Raw genomic sequence first — 20742 nt, 5'->3', positions numbered from 1 at the left:
ATACTGTATATACACAGCTTTAGTTCTGGGTCTCTATCTAACACTGTTCTAATTTCAACAAAATCCAAACTTAAGGTAGTAGATGAAAACATGCTTCTAGATGTCAATAAATTGTGACTCTGTAGACATGTTTTCATTATTAATATTTTAGACCCCTTTCACACTGAGGCAGTTTTCAGGCGTTTTAACGCTAGAAATAGCGCCTGTAAAGTGCCTGAAAACTGCCTCCCATGCTGCCTAAATGTGAAAGTCTGAATGCTTTCACACTGGGGCGGTGCTCTTGAGGGACGTTAGAAAAAGTCCTGCAAGCAGCATCTTTGGGGCGGTTTGGGAACAATGTATACAGCCATCCCAAAACGCCCCTGCCCATTGAAATGAATGGGCAGCGCTTCAGAAGCCCCACAACAGAGCTTTTAACCCCTTCTTTACCACTAGTGGGGAGCTAAAACAAGTGGCACTCTAGCGCTAATGCTCGGACGGCCCTAGTGTGAAAGTAGCCTTACTGAAACGTTATCTCTTGTGTGTTTGTCCCATTATTTGAGCATTCCATTTTTTTAACCGCTTCCCGACTGCCTCACGCAGATATACTGTGGGCACGCACCCGCCAGGTGCTCCGGGAGCGTGATCACGGGTCCCGCGGACTCACAAGGAGGAAGATTGGGGAAATGCTAATGTAAACAAGCATTTCCCCGTCCTGCCTACTGACACTGAGCGCAGCTCCCTGTGATCGGGAGTGGTGATCAGTGTCTTGTCACACACAGCCCCTCCCCCCCACAGTTAGAATCACTCCCTAGGACACACAGCGCCACCTAGTGGTTAACCCCTTCACTACCAGTCACATTTACACAGTAATCAACGCATTTTTAATTGCCCTATTTTGTAGACACTATAACTTTCCAAACCAATCAATAAATGCAATAAATGCACTGGTTTGCCCAACTTGAGTATGCTGTCCAGTTTTCAGGACCAATCTTCAGAAAGGATGTACTGGAAATGGAGAGAGTCCAGAGAAGGGCAAAGCTAAAAAAGGGGGTTAGGAGACCACATGAGGAACAACAGCAAATATTAAACGTATTCTTCCTGGAGAATAGACGCTTAAAGTGGATGTAAACTCTCACATATACCCAGTGAAGTGAACAGCCTCAGATGATACACAGAGATTAAGCAAATCTCCCTACATAAGTTTTACTTGTATATCTGCTGTCTTCAGCTTTATATATTCTTTAGAAAGTTATCTTTGTATTAGAGATTTTTCTCTTCCTGGTCACCACTGGGTGTATATTATTGGCATACAGCCAAGACAGCTGATTGGAGGAAAGGCACACACATCCCTCCCAACATTTTGAGATGGAAATGAGGGACACCTACTAGCAAGTGTATGTAGGCATAGGACACGCCCCCTGCCACACACCCTTAAAGGAAAATTAACCCAAAAAAAAGGTTCATTAAATTCACAAGTGCTTTTTTTTTTTTTTACCACTACTGTTCCTTTATATTGGCTTTTAAAATGTATAAATGCAGCAATTTAGATATTGGATGAAAGGTTTAGCTCTGTGAAACACTTTTTGAAAGATAAAAAGTGCATTTTATATACAACTATATAGACCAGACCAAAATGAGGGACAAATGAGGAGGAGTGAGGGGCAGAGGGACATTGCCTAGAATCAGGGACAGTCCCTCGAAAGCAGGGTCAGTTGGGAGTTATGCACACAGCCCCACTCCACATTGGCAAAGGAAGAAAGAAATGTGCAGAGCTCTACTCTGAGATGGCAAGCTGTCTGCTAATCTATTTATAGCAACCTCCCCCCACACACACTTCAGGCTGCCATCTCTGAGATCTTGTCAAAAGTTATCAAGCTGATAACAGAGGAACTGAGCGGTAGACAGCTACGGGACATAGTGCTTTGAAGAGATATAATAAAACACTGCAGATATATGTGCCCAGCTCAAATTTCATGGATAGGGTTTACATCCACTTTAAGATGAGATATAATCACAATATACATATCTTTAAATGGTGATTGTATCATTGGGAGAACACTGTTTAATCTTAGGACTCTATAGAAGACAAGCAGCCACACCAAGAAGGGGTTCTAAAGTAAACTGCATAAGGGGTTCTTTAATGTTGGAGTGGTAAAGATGTGAAACTCCATTCCACAGTTGGTGGTGTCGGCAGGGAGTGTAGATAAATGTAAAAATGTTTTTGGTTTGTTTCTTAGTGAACACAATCTACAGGGATATGGAAATTGGTAGTAACATAAACACACACACACACTCAGATTGAACTGGATGGACCGGTGTCTTTTATCACCCTTACCAACTATAAAAGTGAAAAAAGTATAAATCCTGCCCTATGCCAATCTATCTTAAAATTGCCCCAATGGCTCACTCTGCTGTTTTATTTCCATAGCCACTATTACATAAGTGACAATGCTGTTGATCCTGACAGTTTTGGCTTCCTCCAGGCATTTCCTGGAATAAGGTGACAGTGACATCCACAGGCTTCTTTTGCCATGGTAACATTGTCATTATTTCATGCTCTCTCCTTTGCAACCTGCCATGCTCTTCAGCTTTCAGTCACTGCTCCACGTCATAGACAGCCATGCCTTCTGGGTCAGTCAGAGGTGCTTGATTGATAGCGCCTCCTTTTCAGAACCTCACTGTCAACACTGTGCCAAGCAGTACTGCTTGTGATTTCCAGGGCAACCTGGAAGGTTGTAGTAATGAAGCCGATGGTGATGTCACCAGCCCTTGTGACATCACTACATCTGTGTCCCACATGCAGCCCTTGCCCTGCAGAGCTGCATAGAGGTTATTGGGCTAGAAAAAAAAAATTTAATATAAAAAACAGCTTTTATACAGACAGACATGAAAGAAACAATTACATATATACCTTGAGATAGGGCTTAAACAGGAATAATTTCCTAAATTGACACACACAATCAAAAAGTCATATTCCTTACGTTATAATAACAGTGTTAACAGACTCTCAGGGCTCTGCCTTCCTGACTTCCCGTTGATCCAGAAAGACAAAAAACACTATAACAAAAACCTATATCTAACAAAAAAGATCGAAGGGAGAAAGAGAAGGAAGAGAAAAAAAAGGAAACAAATTAGGATATAAAAAGAGACCCTTAATCCCCCTCCACTAGAGCATGGCCATAATCCCTGGGGCAGATAAAGAAAGACCAATTGGTCAATTTTTTTAAAAAAATTCTCCTCTTTGCCCTGCATAGTTGCAGTAATATTTTCTATGGCATATATGTCAGCTATTTTGGTAAGCCATAGCAAGATCAAGGGAGGTGATTCCTGCTTTCATAGGGCCGGAATGCAGGCCTTAGCCACATTCAAAAGGTAGGCCACCATTGAGTTTTTATATTTACGCTTTGAGAAATCTGAGAGGTGGAGAAGATATCTGGTGGGGTTTGATCCCAAATCAAGTTCAGTGAGCTGTTTTATAATTTCTCATACTTTAGACCAGAACCTTTCAGATTTCGTGCAAGACCAGAAAATATGCAACATAGTACCCTCTGCCTTTCTGCAGCGCCAGCAGATGTTTGTTGCATCGGGATAGATTTTCTATAAGAGAGATGGTACCTTGTACCACCATGTAAGGATCTTATAGCTCAATTCTTGATATTTACTAGCTACTGAGGAATAATGAGCAAAATAAAGAATATGGTCAAGCTGCTCATTGGAAAATGTGGTATCCAAGTCTCTTTCTCATTTTCGAATAAATCCGGGGACGAAGCCCTCGGGAGGGTGTATTAGCAGTTTATAGGCCTCAGATACCCGGTGGGCGGAGGAAGCCTCTGCCAAACATAGGTTTTCTAATGAACAAATTGAATAGGCCTCATAACAAGTTGATAATAATGTGCAAATAGTTATATATGTACCATCATCCAAATTAATTGAGAAAGAATGTTTGGGAGTCAGGAGAGAGACAAGCAGACTATCTCGGTGCAAGTAAAGAAAATATATATCAGAAATACAAAGCTAATTAAAACCAAATTAACAAAGTTTATTCATACAAAATATAAAAAGTATACATAGGAGCTAAAGAGCTACACAGATAACATGGTGTTTCAACTAGTTTCGCGGGTTTACCGCTTCTTCAGGAAATACATCTGTGAACAGAAACTACAGTAATATATAGAAATTTAACACATACATACATATATATATATATATATATATATATATATATATATATATATAATACTTTTACTGCATAATAAATGGGGGAAACAATAAAATAATATTATACCAAATATATAGGGCAGCTTACCCATGCAAAGTATATGACACACCCAGGAAAGCCTCCCGCGGCGATTGGGAAGTATATATAAAGGGAGTCACCAGGCAGCTGGTGTCTGCTCACTGTGTATATATATCCTTCAACCCTGTAATGCAAGCATGGCGCCAAAATTGTCGCCCAATAGCATCACAAGCTCAAGGGTCCCGCAATGTGCGTGTGCATGTGCACAAACACTGTGCGTGCATGCACCCACGCAGTTCGAGCACATTCATGTGCACGTGCAGCGGGCATGCTGGGGAATTTGTGCACGCACATGCGCACATGCCTCTAAGCCGCTGGGAGAAACCCAGACAAAGCGCATGTGTGTGGATAAAGAATCACACGTGTAGTTGCGCATTGGCCACAGGGTCCAAAAGGGGCCCCAACTGAGGCATGTGCAAGTGGCCAAATAGGTCACCCAAAAGGGAGGAACCGTTGTGGCCACCAGGGAACCTAACAATACCCGGGGGGCCAAAAGCAATTTGCAGCTCACCGGGGCATAAAAAGAAGATGGAGCATATACATTGGAACAGTGAATATATAAGTGTCAATACAGATACAATGTGAATAACATATATAAAATGTCAATAAACGTTTGAAATAAACAATACAGAAAAATAAAGGAAAAAAGTAATACAATTTTTACATATATATAGAGGCTTTCTAACTCCTCTACATCACTGGCCCATGAGCAAAACACACATAAATTGAAGTAGATACAGTGCCTGGCAACATCGTAATAAGTGGGGCCCTATAGGACAATGGATGGTTAATCATAAAATTCAGAGTAATGGCATGAGGTAACCATCGTCAAAATCATTCACAAATAAACTAAAGAAAAGGCTTGAAAGAATTAGTTTTGTTCAAGCCAGGGGGAACAGTGGAATTAAGTCTCTCTATCCAGAGAGATTCCTTTGTAGTAGTATTTTATCTCGATCTCCTCCCCTAACATCACTTTTAGTGCCAGGAATCCAACGGCTTTAAGATCATATTTATGGTATAAGCCAATGTGACATCCAACAGTAGTAAAGTTGCCATTTGTTGAATAATATACACGATCGCCAACTCTCTATCTGAACTCCCTGATTGTCTTACCTAGAATGCTTTACAACTGCACAACATGAGATATATGATCCCAGTGGTGCCACAATGGGCAGATGTATGTGGAGTGTAAATCTCTCCGTTAGGGAGCTCACAGGAGATGCATGTAAGTATCCAGGGGCAGACAGAGCATTGGCCACATGGGAACGTGCCAAAAGGTTGACGGGAGCCTCCACAATCTGATTTATAATGGCTACTAGTTAAATGATCTCTCAGGGATTTAGCCCTCCGGAACACCACTTCAGGCGTATCACGTACGTGATGTCTAAGAATGTGGTGATCGGTAAGGAGATACCAGTGCTTTGAAATAATCTTTTTAAATTGCTCATGATGTGCTGAATAGTGAGTAATGATTTTGACTGTATTGGTGTTGGAGTTACGTGGAGAGGGGTAGAGTAAAGAGGTTCTAGTACAACCAGAGGCTTTGTTAAAAGCTCGTCTAAGGTTGGTTTTAGAGTAACCCCTCAAGAGAAGGCATTTGCACAGGGCCGCTGATTGTATATAAATGGTGAGTTAAGACGATTTGACCACCCCTTGCAGCGGAGACAGTTAAGGAAGTGGGTAAGCTGCTGGAGTCGCCATGGGTCCAATGGTGGATTACGCATCGACTGTATTTTAGCTCTTGTCTTCAACTTGAAATCTACAAGGTAGTTGCAGAGGCAAAATTTACCTTGCCCATAAATGTGTTTAAAGTGGCTATCAGTATAACCGGGAGGAATGCTGCATTTCCCAATACTGGGTAAAGCCCGATAATCTCCCTGTCTGACTGTTGGACTACTCAAAGGGTTGCTCCTATAATGGGATGATCTAGTAGGTTTCCAAGAGCTCTTGGGCATAACCATGGCAGACATTGTAGAGGGATCCCTGTACTGAATTGTTCAATTGATACCTATGCTTTATGTCCCTCATCTCTGCACCATGCTAATACCCTGGTAAGATGAGCTGCCTTATAGTATCGAAGAGGGTCTGGGAAGGCCATGCCTCCGTGAGTTTTAGCCATGGCCAAATATGCGTTAGACAGGCGTGGATGCCTTTTCGCCCAAAAAATCTTATAAAGACACTGCGCACTGACTTCAAGAAAGAGGTCGGAACTACTATTGGCAAAGTCTGAAAAAGATAAAGTAGCCTCGGCATTATATTAATTTTTAGAATAGCATGCCGACCCATACATGTGTACACTTTTTTTAATGATAACATGATCAAGCAATGCTTAGTTAGTGTGTAACCTGCAATACTAGTAAAAGAGGTGTATATGGTTTACAAATCATTTTAAGTAATATTATTTATATTTTGCAGGTTCAGACTATTGGAACAACAACGAGAAAAAGAGCTTTAACAAAGCTTTAATTACCTGCAATAAAGATTTCTTCTATGTTCAAAAGATGGTAAGATGATATTCAATATGCTTACATGAAAAATTTCTGGGTAAGAAAAGTAGAGTAGATATTACACGGGGCCATATATGTGGGCAGCTGTGCCAGGCACAGAGGGTGACAAGTGCAGGCCAGTGACCGTGTCATGGTGATTCCCTTGTGACAGTGATCTTCAGGATAAAGCGATAATTGGTTCACAGATGGCCATCACAGCTCGTCCTACAAGAATCCAGAGATAAGGTGAGCTTGTGTTACTGGGCGCTCAGCTGATACAGACATAACAGAGCAGAATGAGTTCAAATTTTTATACACAGTAGGTTAATACTTCATACAAAATGACACGATTTCATTAAAGAAGAAGCACAGCCAAAGCTGGTTTGGCTGTACTTCTCCTGTGGATCACAGGAGTGCAGTTTGTTCTGCACCCCTGTGACCTGTTTTCAGCAGACAGCGAGCTGAAGCCCGCTGTTGGCTAATGTCAAAGAGCCAGTCCAGGCTTGGGCAATATCGCAACAATGAAGTTGGGATCCGCCCACATGCCTGAGCCACTGAGAGCATGAGCTCACTGCTCCCGTCCCCTCCACAGCCCAGCACTATAGTGAGCCTGGGGGGTCAGACCAGAGAGCTGGGGACTGTAAGTCATTAGTTCTCTACGCCAGTGTTAGATTGCTCGGTTTTTAGTGTTAGAGCCAGCGGGAAACCTAGTTAAGTATGATTCAGAGAAAGAAGAACTAGCCCCTACACTTCTCTTTTAATGTCTATAGTATCATTTATTTTTTACACTGACTGTGTTGATGGGGGAATCAAGCAATTGCACAGGTTGCAGGAAGGCATATTGTATCATGTATAGCTTTAGGGTGAGTAACAAAGTTGCTGATTTGTTGTTTTGCTTTTCTGTATAACTTGTATATACAGAGGTTCCTTATATGAAGATTAACGATAAAATTATATGTTAAGGTTCAACCTGAACCTAAGGGAGGCTATCACATGATAGCAGACTGCCAGAATAATTATTTATGGTTGGGAAATTCCCCACCCTGCAAAAGACATAACAAGGAGATGCGGATGCTGGTGACATCATTAGCCTACTAATATGGCCACGTGGCCGTACTTGGTCAGTAACATTATCCAAATAGGGCCATGTGACCATATTTGGATAATACTCCATATTTCCATCGCACACGTTCCTGGATAAGCTCTCAACGTTTTTTTTCATATTTGGATAATGATATCAGCCAGCATCCCCACCCCTTTGTTACATCTGCTGGTGGGACAGGGATTTCCCCAGCTGCAGCTGACTGGGCCAACAGCCTGCTGTTACCTGACGGCTACCTGCAGGTTCGACCCGAACTTTAGCTCATCCTTAATGAAGATATGGGTCATGGAACCAAAAAAAGTGAGCCTAACATGGCCGAAGGTCCTAGAATTCATGGGGAATTGTGGACTCACTAATTTAAGCCAGAACTCGTTTTATACAATACATGTGTGCTAAACAGAGAAGAGAGCTGAAATCTGTTTTGGCTGAACTGTCATGTGCCTTTTTGTTGTCAGACAGTGCTCATTTCAGGTCTTTTTTCTTTGACTTACTTGTAAGGTGTAAAGGGGGCTAATCAAGACTGGGGCTTATGTAAGCTTGAGTGTCAGGAGCTCAGAGATCTATATCATAATTTAGACTTCAGGTAATAGATGACCTTCCTGATTGGCACAGCAATGGCAGCTCCCATACTGCAATTCTGGACTGGTTCCTTAAAAGCCCCACACCAGGTTTACTATAGCCTCATACACACGATAGGACTTTGTACAAACTTTCCCTTGGATTTTTGTACAAAGGGCGTCGGCCCTGAACTTGTATTGCATACACACGGCAGGACTTTTTCAGCCAACTTTCACCAAATCATGTGGTTTTTCTGCTCTTTACCGCCACCTTTGGTCAACTTCTGTATTGTTGTCTGATCTTTTGCATTGGTTCTGAGCATGCCTGTTTGTACTTTGTACAAAAGTCCTATGGTTTTCTGTACACACGATCAGACTTTGCTCCATCGGACTTTTGTTGCCAGAAAGTTTGTCCGTTCGCACAGCCAACAAAAGTCCGATGAAAACCAAAAAAGTTTGTCCGATGGAGCGTACACACGGTCGGATGTTGCTCCAAAACAGCTAATTTGCATGTTTGTTGTCAAAAAGTCTGATCGTGTGTATGGGCCTTATGACTTTAATAGTTTGTTGTGGCCAAGCTGGACTAAACTGGTTTGCAAGGAATAAATATGTGAATGAATAAGCTTGTCAAGCCCATACAAACTACAGTGCTCAGGAGTGGTCTGATAAACCGGGCATAACATGGATGATAATTGTAATGAATTTACCAAATTGATGGATCATACAAAATGGGTAAAAAGCCTGAAAGTGCCAGATAAGAAATAGAGTATGGAAATTGTGGAAAATGATTGGGAAATGACAATACTAATGATATGTACCAACAGTATTAAAAGGTTTGCATCGAATAGCCCAGAGTTCTAAACATAGCTAAAACTAAAAGCTGCAGCTAGAAGACCAGAGAGGGCGCTCACTTTCCTAAAACTAGAATTCAGATGAGCTGAAAGCCACTATCAAAGCAACCTGGGCTTCCATAACACCTCAGCAGTGCCACAGGCTGATGGCCTCCATGCCACGCCGCCTTGATGCAGTAATTCAAAAGGAGCCCCGACCAAGTATTGAGTGCATACTATACTGTACATGGACATACTTTTGAGTAAGCCAACAATTCTGTATTAAAAATCCTTTTTTGTATTGGTCTTATGTAATATTCAAATTTTCTGAGATACGGAATTTCCGTTTTTCACCAGCTATGGTCATCAAAATTAAAAGAAAGAAATGCTTGAAATATATCACTCTGTTTGTTACACATTTATATAAACTATGTGAGTTTCACTTTTTGAATTGAATTACTGAAATAAATTAACTTTGTGATGATATTCTAATTTTATGAGCTGCACCTGTATATCTAAAAAGAAAAATTGAAAAGACCACGCCTTGCCTTTAAGTCTACTAATTCTGTCCTTTCATTCAAGATAAAGACAAAAACGGTGTCACAGTGTGTGGAATATTACTATACATGGAAGAAAATACTGCACATGGGTCGTCGCCATAGAACGCGCATCGTTGAACTTAATGAAGATGACACCGTAAGTTCTGCAGCCTAAATTCTATTGCTACATGGTTAGTCTGGTTGAAATAGGACACATGTCCATCCAGTTCAACCAATAATTGTATGCCTTCATTTTCCATTGTAAGTCCATTCATTTACTGTTTATATTACTGACAACCATGTGAAAGCAAAGTATACTACATCAAACAAACTGTCAGATTTGCTGAGTATTGTATAGACCAGGGATATGCAATTAGCGGACCTCCAGCTGTTGCAGAACTACAAGTCCCATGAGGCATAGCAAGACTCTGACAGCCACAAGCATGACACCCAGAGGAAGAGGCATGATGGGACTTGTAGTTTTGCAACAGCTGGAGGTCGGCTAATTGCATATCCCTGGTATAGACGATGGGGTTGATTTACAAAAGACAAATAGAGTGTGCACCTTTCAAGTGCAGTTGCTCTATAGCTTAATTAAATGAGGCAAAGCTCTGCTGACTTTCATCATCCAATCATGTGCATGCAAAAATGCTGTTTTATTTTAGGTCTTTGGACAGTTAAATATGACTAAGCATGAGTAAAATTAGCCTTATAAAAACATTATATGAGTAGGTCCAAAGACATCCAAACTTTTTGTTAAAAGTTGGGAGATTCACATAAGTATGTGGGTGGGGCGGGGTACTTGTTAGGATATTCAGACAGGGCAAGTTTGCTTTCTCTAAAAGTATACATACCCTTTATATATTTGTGGTCTTCCTGAATCTAATTCTAAAAAGGGCTAGTACTACCATAGCCATTTTAATGCACCAAACTGTGCCATCTAGAACTTCTTTGGTTAAATAAAGCTGAAGTTTAAGTATGGCAATGCTTACATAGTTACATTGGTAAAACTTGGACCGGTGTAAAAATGTATGTCCATAGCTGTGGGATCCCAGTGGAAGCTGGAAATCACTGGTTGTGGGCATTGCTACTACAAGGATCTCTGCTGGCTTCTGGGTCCCTTACCATGCAGTTGCCTTGCTGCTTAGTGAACATAAGAGGCCACTCCCATTCAGGGAAAACTTTGCATCAGGGGGTCTCCAAACTAAACAAAGGGCCAGTTTACCGTCCTTCAGACTTTAGGGGGACAGATTGTGGCCATTGGAAGTAAAAATTGTCCTGGCGTCAGTGAGAATAAATCATTGGTATCAGTGTAAGGAATAATGCCCCATCGTTTCTTTCAATGGGAGGAATAGTGCCCCACCATTGGTTTCTATGGGAGGAATAGTGCCCCATTGTTGGTGTCAGTGGGAGGAATGATGCCCATTGTTGGTGTCAGTTGGAGAAATAGTGCCCCATCATTGTCAGTGTCAGTATGAGGAATAGTGCACCATGATTGGTGTTAGTAGGAGGGATAGTGCATCATCATTGGTGTCAGTGGGAGGAATAGTGCCCCATTGTTGGGGTTAGTGGGAGGAAAAGTGTCCCAAGGGCCGGATAAAGGCAAGCAAAGGGCCGCATCTGGCCCCGGGCCAAAGTTTGGAGACCCCTGCTTTTCAACCTCTCAATAAATGCAAAGTGTTCTCTGACTGCATAAGGTTAAAAGATGAGGTGGTTATGTCACTATCTGCACCTCATCCAATCAGAAAACACGTTGCATTCATTCAGACAATGCAATGCCTTCTGAATGGTGCCCATGCTGAGCAAGCAACGTCATGTGTTCGGTAAGCAGCAGGGCAGCCCTTGGCAGAAGACCAGGTAGCTAACAGTAATCACTGTAGCAGTGGTGCCTACTACAGTGATTTCCAACTTTCAAGGTATGCCTCATACATATTTACAGTGGTACAAGCTGGACCAATGTAACTATGTAAAAATTGCCCTACCTAAACTTTAGCTTTAAGACTCCCCTCATTATCACAAATGAAGTGGGAATTGAGATTTCACTTTGTTTCCTAGACAAGCGTGGATGATGTTGATGATGAAGAACTTGAAAACAGAAAACATGAAGAAAACTCTGAGCAAGTGCAGAAATCCCCAGATCCCCTCCGCCCAGCAGAGGTGGACAATTCAGTGGCTGAAAACATTGGCCCTCCTGCTGTTTCATTTGTGTGTGAAATGGGAAACTGTGGAGCTGTAAGTACATCACTGCACATATTGAGCTTTCTTCTTTGGATCAAACGGGTAATGGTTCCAGTGGTTTGGATATTTTATACAGACACATCCCAGAAGGCTCTCCAGGATCACTTCTATATACTGTACATTTAGCAGGAGACACAGAATCCGACTTAGAATACACAGGAGGTATAATGTCTCCTAGCTACCTAGGGAACTTTTGTCTTGGTGTTTTGCTTTGTGTCTTTTAAGGTTCTTTGCATTAGAAGCAAGGACGCATTGAAAACCCCTGTAGTATATTAATTTGCCTTTACTAAACAAATGCTGCACATATAAACCATTTACAATTATAGGAATATAATACAAGACCTACAGATATACATACAGCATATGCTACCTACTTCCTAGCAAATAAGCATGAATAGTGGTCTGCATACAATAGGAACACACTAAATAGTTAATTAGGTTGTGGTGGCTTTGCAATCTCCATAAGCAATCAGGACTCCAAGCTGTACTGTACTAGCAATTGCAGGAAATCGGACGATAACATCATAGTTTCTTCTGGCACAGACCTTTATTGTTATGTCATTGTAGAGTCCTCCTGTCAGCTTAAGCTGCTGTTCCTTTTATTTTGAATGTTTAGGTAGACAATCCCACATGTGAGTATCCTTTCTCACTACTTCCTTTACCATGGTCTTCTATAGGTGAAACATTTCCCAATTCACCCTCTAGATGGCACTATTGTATCGTATATGCCATAGGTCATATACAGTATCTCACAAAAGTCGAATCCATTCTAAAAAAGTGTGAGGTACATTGGAAATCCCCGGTGGATTTTGTAATTCTGTCCATTTACAAATAAAAATGAAGGGTCTATCATTTTTATCATAGATATAATTTACCCCTATGATAAAAATGATAAAGACAGAATATCAACCAAAAATCCAGAAAAAACGCATAAAACAAATGTTATAAATTAAGTTACAGTTCAGTGAGTAAAATAAGGATTTGATCCCCTACCAACCAACAACAATTCTGGCTCCCACAGACTGGCTACAGTATATGCTCATGTGGTACACAGATTAGTCCTGTTAATTTAACCACTTGCCGACCGCCGCACGACGATATACGTCGACAGAATGGCACGGGCAGGCATATGGGTGTATATATAAGTCCCTGCCTTCCCGCGGGTGGGGGGCCCGAACGGGCCCCCCCCCGGTGCCTGCGGCGGTCGGTATTCGTTCGGGAGCGATCCGGGATGAGGGGGCGGCCATTCATTCATGGCCACCCCCTCGCGATTGCTCCTTCGTGACATCACTTCCTCTCCTGTAATGTAAACACAGGCAGAGGAAGTGATGTAATCTCTCCTCGTGACGGTATTTTTCGTTCCGGCACCGAGGAGAGAGGATCGGTGAGTTGCACCAACACGACACTTCACAGTAGAACATGCCAGGCACACTCACACCCCCCCTTTACCCCCCGATCACCCCCCCAATTACCCCTGCCCCCCCAGTCACAGTGACACCAATGCATTTTTTTTTTTTTTTTGCATTGGTGTCATTTGTGACTGTAATAACTGTTAGGGCAGTTAGGGTTAGCCCCCTTTAGTTCTAATGTACCCCCCTAACCCCCCCCAATAAAGGTTTAACCCCGTGATCACCCCCCGTCGCCAGTGTCACTAAGGCTGGGTTCACATTGCAGCGGTTTATGAGAACGGATGTGATTCGCACCGCACTGCAGTGCAAATCACATCCGATCTCTGCGATTCGAGTTCAGCCATACAGATAGTATGGCTGAATTCGCGTTGCACCCGCCGCAAACTCGCACGGGACCCTTTTTTTGGTCCGCAGCAGAATCGGATCGCATGGGTGTTCACACCATGCGATCCGAGTTTGCAGATCGCACTGCGATATGCAAACTGATCTGGGGGTGTCATTAACATTTCACTGACACTCCCAGCAGTTCGCATAGGGCAGTGTGAACTGCCGCCGGGAGGCATGCGATGCGGGAACCCGCCGCGGATTCGTGGCGTTCCCGCATCGCTCCAGTGGGAACGCAGCCTAATAAGCGATCGTTTTTCTGATCGCTGTATTAGTGTCACAGGTGACGCTAGTTAGGCAGGTAGGTATTTAGGTTCGCCGCAGCTTTTTATAGCGCCAGGGACCCCCATATACTACCGCATAAAGCCCCCTGATTGCCCCCTAGTTAACCCTTTCACCAGTGATCACCATATAACTGTTACAGGTGACGCTGGTTGGTTAGTTATTTTTTTATAGTTTCAGGGCACCCGCCATTTATTACCTAGTCTCACTAGTGTACCCGTAAATTTAGGGGTGTCTACTTTCCAAAATGGGGTCATTTGGGGGGGGGTTTGTGCCATCTTGGCATTTTATGGCCTTCAAAACTGTAACGCCCTTAGAAAGCCTGAAGGCGGTGCTTGGTTTTCGGGGCCCCGTACGCAGCTAGGCTCCCAAAAAGTCCCACATATGTGGTATCCCCGTACTCAGGAGAAGCAGTAGAATTTATTTTGGGGTGTCATTTCACATATGCCCATAGCATGTGTGAGCAATATATCATTTAGTGACAACTTTGTGTAAAAAAAAAAAAAAAAAAAAAGTTTGTAATTTTCCCGCAACTTGTGGCAAAATATAAAATATTCCATGGACTCAACATGCCTCTCAGCAAATAGCTTGGGGTGTCTACTTTCTAAAATGGGGTCATTTGTGGGGGTTTTGTGCCATCTTGGCATTTTATGGCCTTCAAAACTGTAATAGGTAGTGAGAAGTGAAATCAAAAATTTACGCCCTTAGAAAGCCTGAAGGCGGTGCTTGGTTTTCGGGGCCCCGTACGCGGCTAGGCTCCCAAAAATTACCACATATGTGGTATCCCCGTACTCAGGAGAAGCAGCAGAATTTATTTTGGGGTGTCATTTCACATATGCCCATAGCATGTGTGAGCAATATATCATTTAATGACAACTTTGTGTAAAAAAAAAATTATTCAATCGCTTGAGGCAAAAAAATAAAATATTCAATGGGCTCAACATGCCACTTATCAATTTCCTTAGGGGGTCTACTTTCCAAAATTGGGTCATTTGGGGGGGTTTTGTACTGCCCTGCCATTTTAGCACCTCAAGAAATGAGATAGGCAGTCGTAAACTAAAAGCTGCGTAAATTCCAGAAAACGTACCTTAGTTTGTAGATCTGACAACTTTTGCGCAAACCAATAAATATACAGTTATTGACTTTTTTTTTTACCAAAGACATGTGGCTGAATACATTTTGGCCTAAATGTATGACTAAAATTGAGTTTATTGGATTTTTCTAATAACAAAAAGTAGAAAATATCATTTTTTTTCAAAATTTGCGGTCTTTTTACGTTTATATCGCAAAAAATAAAAATCGCAGAGTCAGTCAAATACCTTTAAAAGAAAGCTCTATTTGTGGGAAGAAAAGGACGCAAATTTCGTTTGGGTACAACATTGCATGACCGCGCAATTACCAGTTAAAGCAGCGCAGTGCCAAAGTGTAAAAAGACCTCTGGTCATTTACCAGCAAAATGGTCCGGTCTGAAAGTGGTTAAGAAGGTGCGCCTAACGACATCACGTTATATGTATATAAAAAAAACACCTGTCCACAGAATCTTTTTCTGCAGTCAAACCTCGCCATTAAAGGCAAGACTAAAGAGCTGTCAAAGGAGGTCAGGTACAAGATTTTAGACCTGCACAAGTTCAAACGGCTACAAGGCCATCAGCAAGAAGCTTGGTGAGAAGGAGGCAACTGTTGGAGCGATTAGTTCCATGCAAGATTTCGCTTCATGGAGTAAGAGATGATCATGAGAAAAGTGAAGGATCAGCCCAGAACTACATGGGAGGAGCTTGTGAATGATCTCAAGGCAGTTGGGACCACAGTCACCAAACAAACCATTGGTAACACAATACATCACCATGGATTGAAATCCTGCAGCGCCCGCAAGGTCCCCCTCCTCATCAAAGCACATGTACAGGCCTGTCTGAAGTTTGCCAATGAATATCTAAATGATTCAGAGGATTGGAAAAAAGTGCTTTGGTCAGATGAGACCAAAATTGAGCTCTTTGGCATTAGCTCGACTCGCTGTGTTTGGAGAAACAAAAATGGGTTCTTATAACCATAAGAACACCATCCCTGCAATCAATCACGGAGGTGGAAACATTATGCTTTGGGGCTATTTCTCTGCTAACGGTACAGGTTGACTTTGCCACATGTATTGTAAAATCTCAGATGAGAACCGTCTTCCCTCAGCCATAACACTGAAGATGGGTCGTGGATGGATCTTCTAGCATGACAATGACCCAAAACATAAAGCAAAGGCAACAAAGGAGTGGCTCAAGAAGAAGCACATTAAGGTCATGGAGTGGCCTAGCCAGTCTCCAGACCTTAATCCTATAGAATATTTATGTAGAGAACTGAAACTTTGAGTTGCCAAGCAACAGTCAAGGAGCCTTATGAATTTAGAGAAGATCTTTAAGGAAGAGTGGACCAAAATCCCTCCTGAGATGTGTGCAAACCTGGTAATCAACTACAAGAAACGTCTTACCTCTTTACTTGCCAACAAGGGTTTCTCCACCAAGTCATGTTCCGCTTGGGGATCAAATACTTATTTTACTCCCTGAACAGCAACTCAATTTATAACATTTGTATCGTGTTTTTTTCTGGTTGATATTCTGTTTCTATCATTTAAATTACACCTATGATAAAAATGATAGACCCTTCATTTCTTTGTAAGTGGGCAAACTTAAAAAATCGTCAGGGGATCAAATAATTATTTTACCCCACTGTATATATCTATTTATATATAAATATATACAATATATAGATTAGGGTTTCATTGGTTAGAAAGGGACGTCGTTTAGAGATGTTTCAGAGGTTGAGGCGGCAAGCTTTGGAAAGTGATTGGATATGGGGCCGAAAGGAGAGTTCAGAGTCCAGGATAACACCTAGCACCCTGACATGTGGGAATGGGTGGATGGTTGTGCCATTGCTCTTGACAGAGAAGTCAGGGGAAGAGGTTCGTGGGGGAGGAAATATTATACGTTCGGTTTTGGACAAGTTGAGTTTGAGGAAGTGGTGTGACATCCTTACAGATATGTCTGTTAGTAAGTTGGTGATGCGCGAGGAGACTGATGGAGTGAGTTGAGGGGTGGAGAGATAGATTTGTGTGTCGTCAGCATAGAAATGATATTGAAAGCCATGAGAGGCTGTCAGCTGACCCAGGTTAGAGGTGTAGATTGAAAATAAAAGACGTCCAAGAACAGAACCTTGGGGGAATCCGACAGAGAAGGGAAAAGGAGTGGAGGAAGTGGAATTGTAAGTGACACTGAAGGTGCATTGGGATAGATAGGATGAGAGCCACTGAAGAACACAGTCGCGGAGACCAAGGGAGTAAAGTTTTTTGAGGAGGAGGGGGTGGTCAACCGTGTCAAAGGCAGCTGAAAGGTCCAGAAGTAAGAGTACAGAATAGTGTCCATTGGTTTTTGCAGTTAGTAGGTCATTTGTGAGTTTTAACCTTCCTAGCGGTAATCCGGAGTCTGGCTCGGGTTGGGATTTTAATTACAGGAGCGGTAACCCCGAGCCAGACTCGGGATCGCATCGCTCGATGCAGGGGAGGACACAGGGAGAGTTACTCACCTTGTCCCCTGGATCCAGCGATGTCCGCCGCGCTGTGTGATCGAGCTGTCCTCCGCTCGATTCACAGTGCCGAATGCCGCCGAGCTCCGTTCCCTGCGACGTTACGACGCACGGGAGCGGAGAACGGCGGCAAATTCAAAAAAGTAAAAACACACAAAACACACACAGCACTGTAATCTTACAGATTACAGTGCTGTATTAAAAAATGCACACCCCCTTTGTCCCTAGTGGTCTGTGCAGTGCCCTGCATGCACTTTTATATTATAAATACTGTTTTTTCTGCCTGGAATTTGGAGATTGTCCATAGCAACCAAAAAGTGTCCCTTTTTCAGTTTTTTTTGGATTTGATTACATTATTGAATAATTTTTATTATTCTTTATTATATTATAAACTTTATCATACCCGGGATGTCCGCTAGACTCTGGTTTGAAGAGATTTCAGAGCGTTATTCCTAAGAATTACAGGACTACAAAATAAAAGCCAGATTTCCATGCAAAATAATTGTACCGCTTTCAGCACCTTATTCCAGACTGAATCATACCGCCAGGGAGGTTAAAAGAGCAGTTTCTGTGGAATGTTGAGGGCAAAATCCAGATTGAAGGGGATCAAGAAGGTTATTCTTAATGAGGTGGTCACTCAGTTGGTTGTAAACCAGGCGTTCAAGGAGTTTAGAGGAAAAGAGGAGCAAGGAGATAGGGTGTAGGTTGTTAAGATTGGTAGGGTCCAGGGATGGCTTTTTAAGTATAGGGGGGGACCAGTGCATGTTTTAGAACATAGGGGAATATGCCAGAGGTGAGGGAGAGATTGAAGATGTATAGTGTTTGAGTGGGAATAGGATCCAGGCGGCAGGTGGTAAGGTGGGCGTTAGAAAGGAGTTTAGCAACTTCGTCTGTAGTAGCAGTTTTGAATAAGGGGAGTGTTAAGAGTACCTGTTGTAATGGGGTCTTAACTGGGGGAGATACCCGTAGAGTGGAGATTTCATCGTGGATTGTATCAATCTCGTTTTTGAAGTGATTAGCAATCTCCTGGGCAGTGAGTGAGTGAGTGGGTGGAGGCGGTGGAGGACAAAGTGGAGAAAAGTTTACGGGAACTGAGCGAGAAGGTGTTAATAAGAGTTGTAAAATAGGTCTGTTTGGCAGTGTGGAGGACAGAGTAGTATTTTTGGAGATATATATATGCATGCTCCCTCAAAACTTGCGACATCTGTTGCATTGTGTTGTGTGATAAAACTGCATATTTTAGAGTGGCCAATTATTGTGGCCAGCCTAAAGCCGCGTACACACGGGCGGATTGTCTGCCCAACTTAGTCTCAGCGGACAATCCGCTCGTGTGTGGGCTTCAGCGGACTTTTTCAGCGGACAGTCTGACGGACTTAGTCTTTCGGAATTTCCGTAATTTTGTCCGTCCAAACTTGGTTTTGTCCGTCCAAACTTGGTTTCAGCGGACAGTCCGCTCGTGTGTAGGCAAGTTGGACGGACTAAGTATGGCGCATGCTCAGAAAGGATTTACACGGCCGAAGGTTGCATTGCAGTGTATTGGACGTCGTTTTTCTAGTCCCGTCGTACGTGCTGTACACGTCATCGCGCAAGTTTTCAGCGGACTGTCTGTTCATCGTGTGTGGTCAAGTCCGTTCATTCAAAAGTTGAACGGACTGTCTGTCGGATTGTCTGACGAACTTAGTTGGGCAGACAATCCGCCCGTGTGTACGCGGCCTAAGGCACACCTGTATATATATATATATATATATATATATATATATATATATATATATATATATATATATATAGTAGATGGCAGAGCAGATTCCTCCATGCACACTACTTAGCGTGGTGGAGAAGTCTGTTTATTTTCTCTCATTCAGCATGCGGGCTGAACGACATAAATCTAAAGCCGAGTACACACGGGCGGATTGTATGGCCTACTTAGTCCGTCATACAATCCGACGGACAGTCCGTCATACTTTCGAATGAACGGACTTGACCACACACGGATGCACAAACAGTCCGTCGAAAGCTTGCGCGATGACGTGTACAGCACGTACGACGGGACTAGAAATAGGAAGTCCAATACACAGCAATGCAACCTTCCGCCGTGTAAATCCTTTCTGAGCATGCGCCATTCTTAGTCCGTCGAACTAGCCTACTCACGAGCGGATTGTCCGATGAAACCAAAGTATGACGGACAGTATTACGGAAATTCCGAAATACTTAGTACGCCAGACTGCACGCTGAAAAAGTCCGCTGAAGCCCACACACGAGCGGACTGTCCGCTGAAATGTGTTTCGGCGGACTAAGTAGGCCATACAATCCGCCCGTGTGTACGCGGCTTTATAGTGTATGGCTAGCCGAACAAACGTATAACATATGCTGTATTTTATTCCAGCATGTTATTTTCTAATTTATTGACCAGTATACTTGCACAGTATGGTACACCTACTTCCTACCTTGCTGTCCTCCAGTGATGGTGGGTCCAGAATCCTGTCATTCCTTCATCCGGGTCAGCAATGGTAAAGGCCTCCATTTATATTAGAGTGTCCACTCACTTAATTGAAGTTTTGTATGATTTCCTGCAGTCAGTGGGTATTGATTTACTAAAGGCAAATAGACTGTGCGCTTTAGAAGTGCAGTTGCTCCAGAACTTCATAAATTCAGCAGAAGCTCTGCTGAATTCCATCATCCAAACACGTGCAAGCAAAAATTATTATTTTTTTTTTTCCTTGCACATGATTGGCTATTCTTTGCAAAGTGAAGCTTTACCTCATTTACTAAGCTCTGGAGCAACTGCACTTGCAGAGTGTACAATCTATTTGCCTTTGGTAAATCAACCCCAATATATGCAAGACTCACAAAGTGCCCCTGGACAGGACTGCAGCCTTTGCCAGTTATTCTTTGCTGTGCTTCCTCCTGAACACCTTGAAGGGTACAATCCCCTTGAACGCGGGTTTGAGATCGATTTTAAACCCGCCTTTCAGTGCGAGTTCTGGGGTGATTTGAAAGACATCTGTGCGGGTCCATGCACAGATGTCTATTGTAATCACCCCTGAAGTCTCCAAACGTAATGCAGAAACTACT

General features: G+C 42.7%; 1 protein-coding gene across 2 annotated transcripts in view; it reads left to right on the top strand.

The window, feature by feature from the left end:
• TRERF1 (transcriptional regulating factor 1) overlaps positions 1-20742 on the top strand; it is a 231931-nt gene that overhangs the window by 199713 nt on the left and 11476 nt on the right. For both annotated transcript variants that reach the window (XM_077485709.1, XM_077485708.1), the window contains 3 exons: positions 6695-6783; positions 9837-9950; positions 11849-12025. In XM_077485709.1, the coding sequence (XP_077341835.1) occupies positions 6695-6783; positions 9837-9950; positions 11849-12025 (380 nt within the window). The remainder of the gene's footprint in view (positions 1-6694; positions 6784-9836; positions 9951-11848; positions 12026-20742) is intronic.

Source organism: Lithobates pipiens, unplaced genomic scaffold, assembly GCF_037356315.1.
Source record: "Lithobates pipiens isolate NorthernLeopardFrog02 unplaced genomic scaffold, aLitPip1_a1.2 Scaffold_18, whole genome shotgun sequence".
In the NCBI taxonomy this organism is placed as follows: Eukaryota; Metazoa; Chordata; class Amphibia; order Anura; family Ranidae; genus Lithobates; species Lithobates pipiens.
The sequence above is the reverse complement of the archived record's forward strand: the minus strand, read 5'-3'. Positions and strand labels throughout refer to the sequence as shown.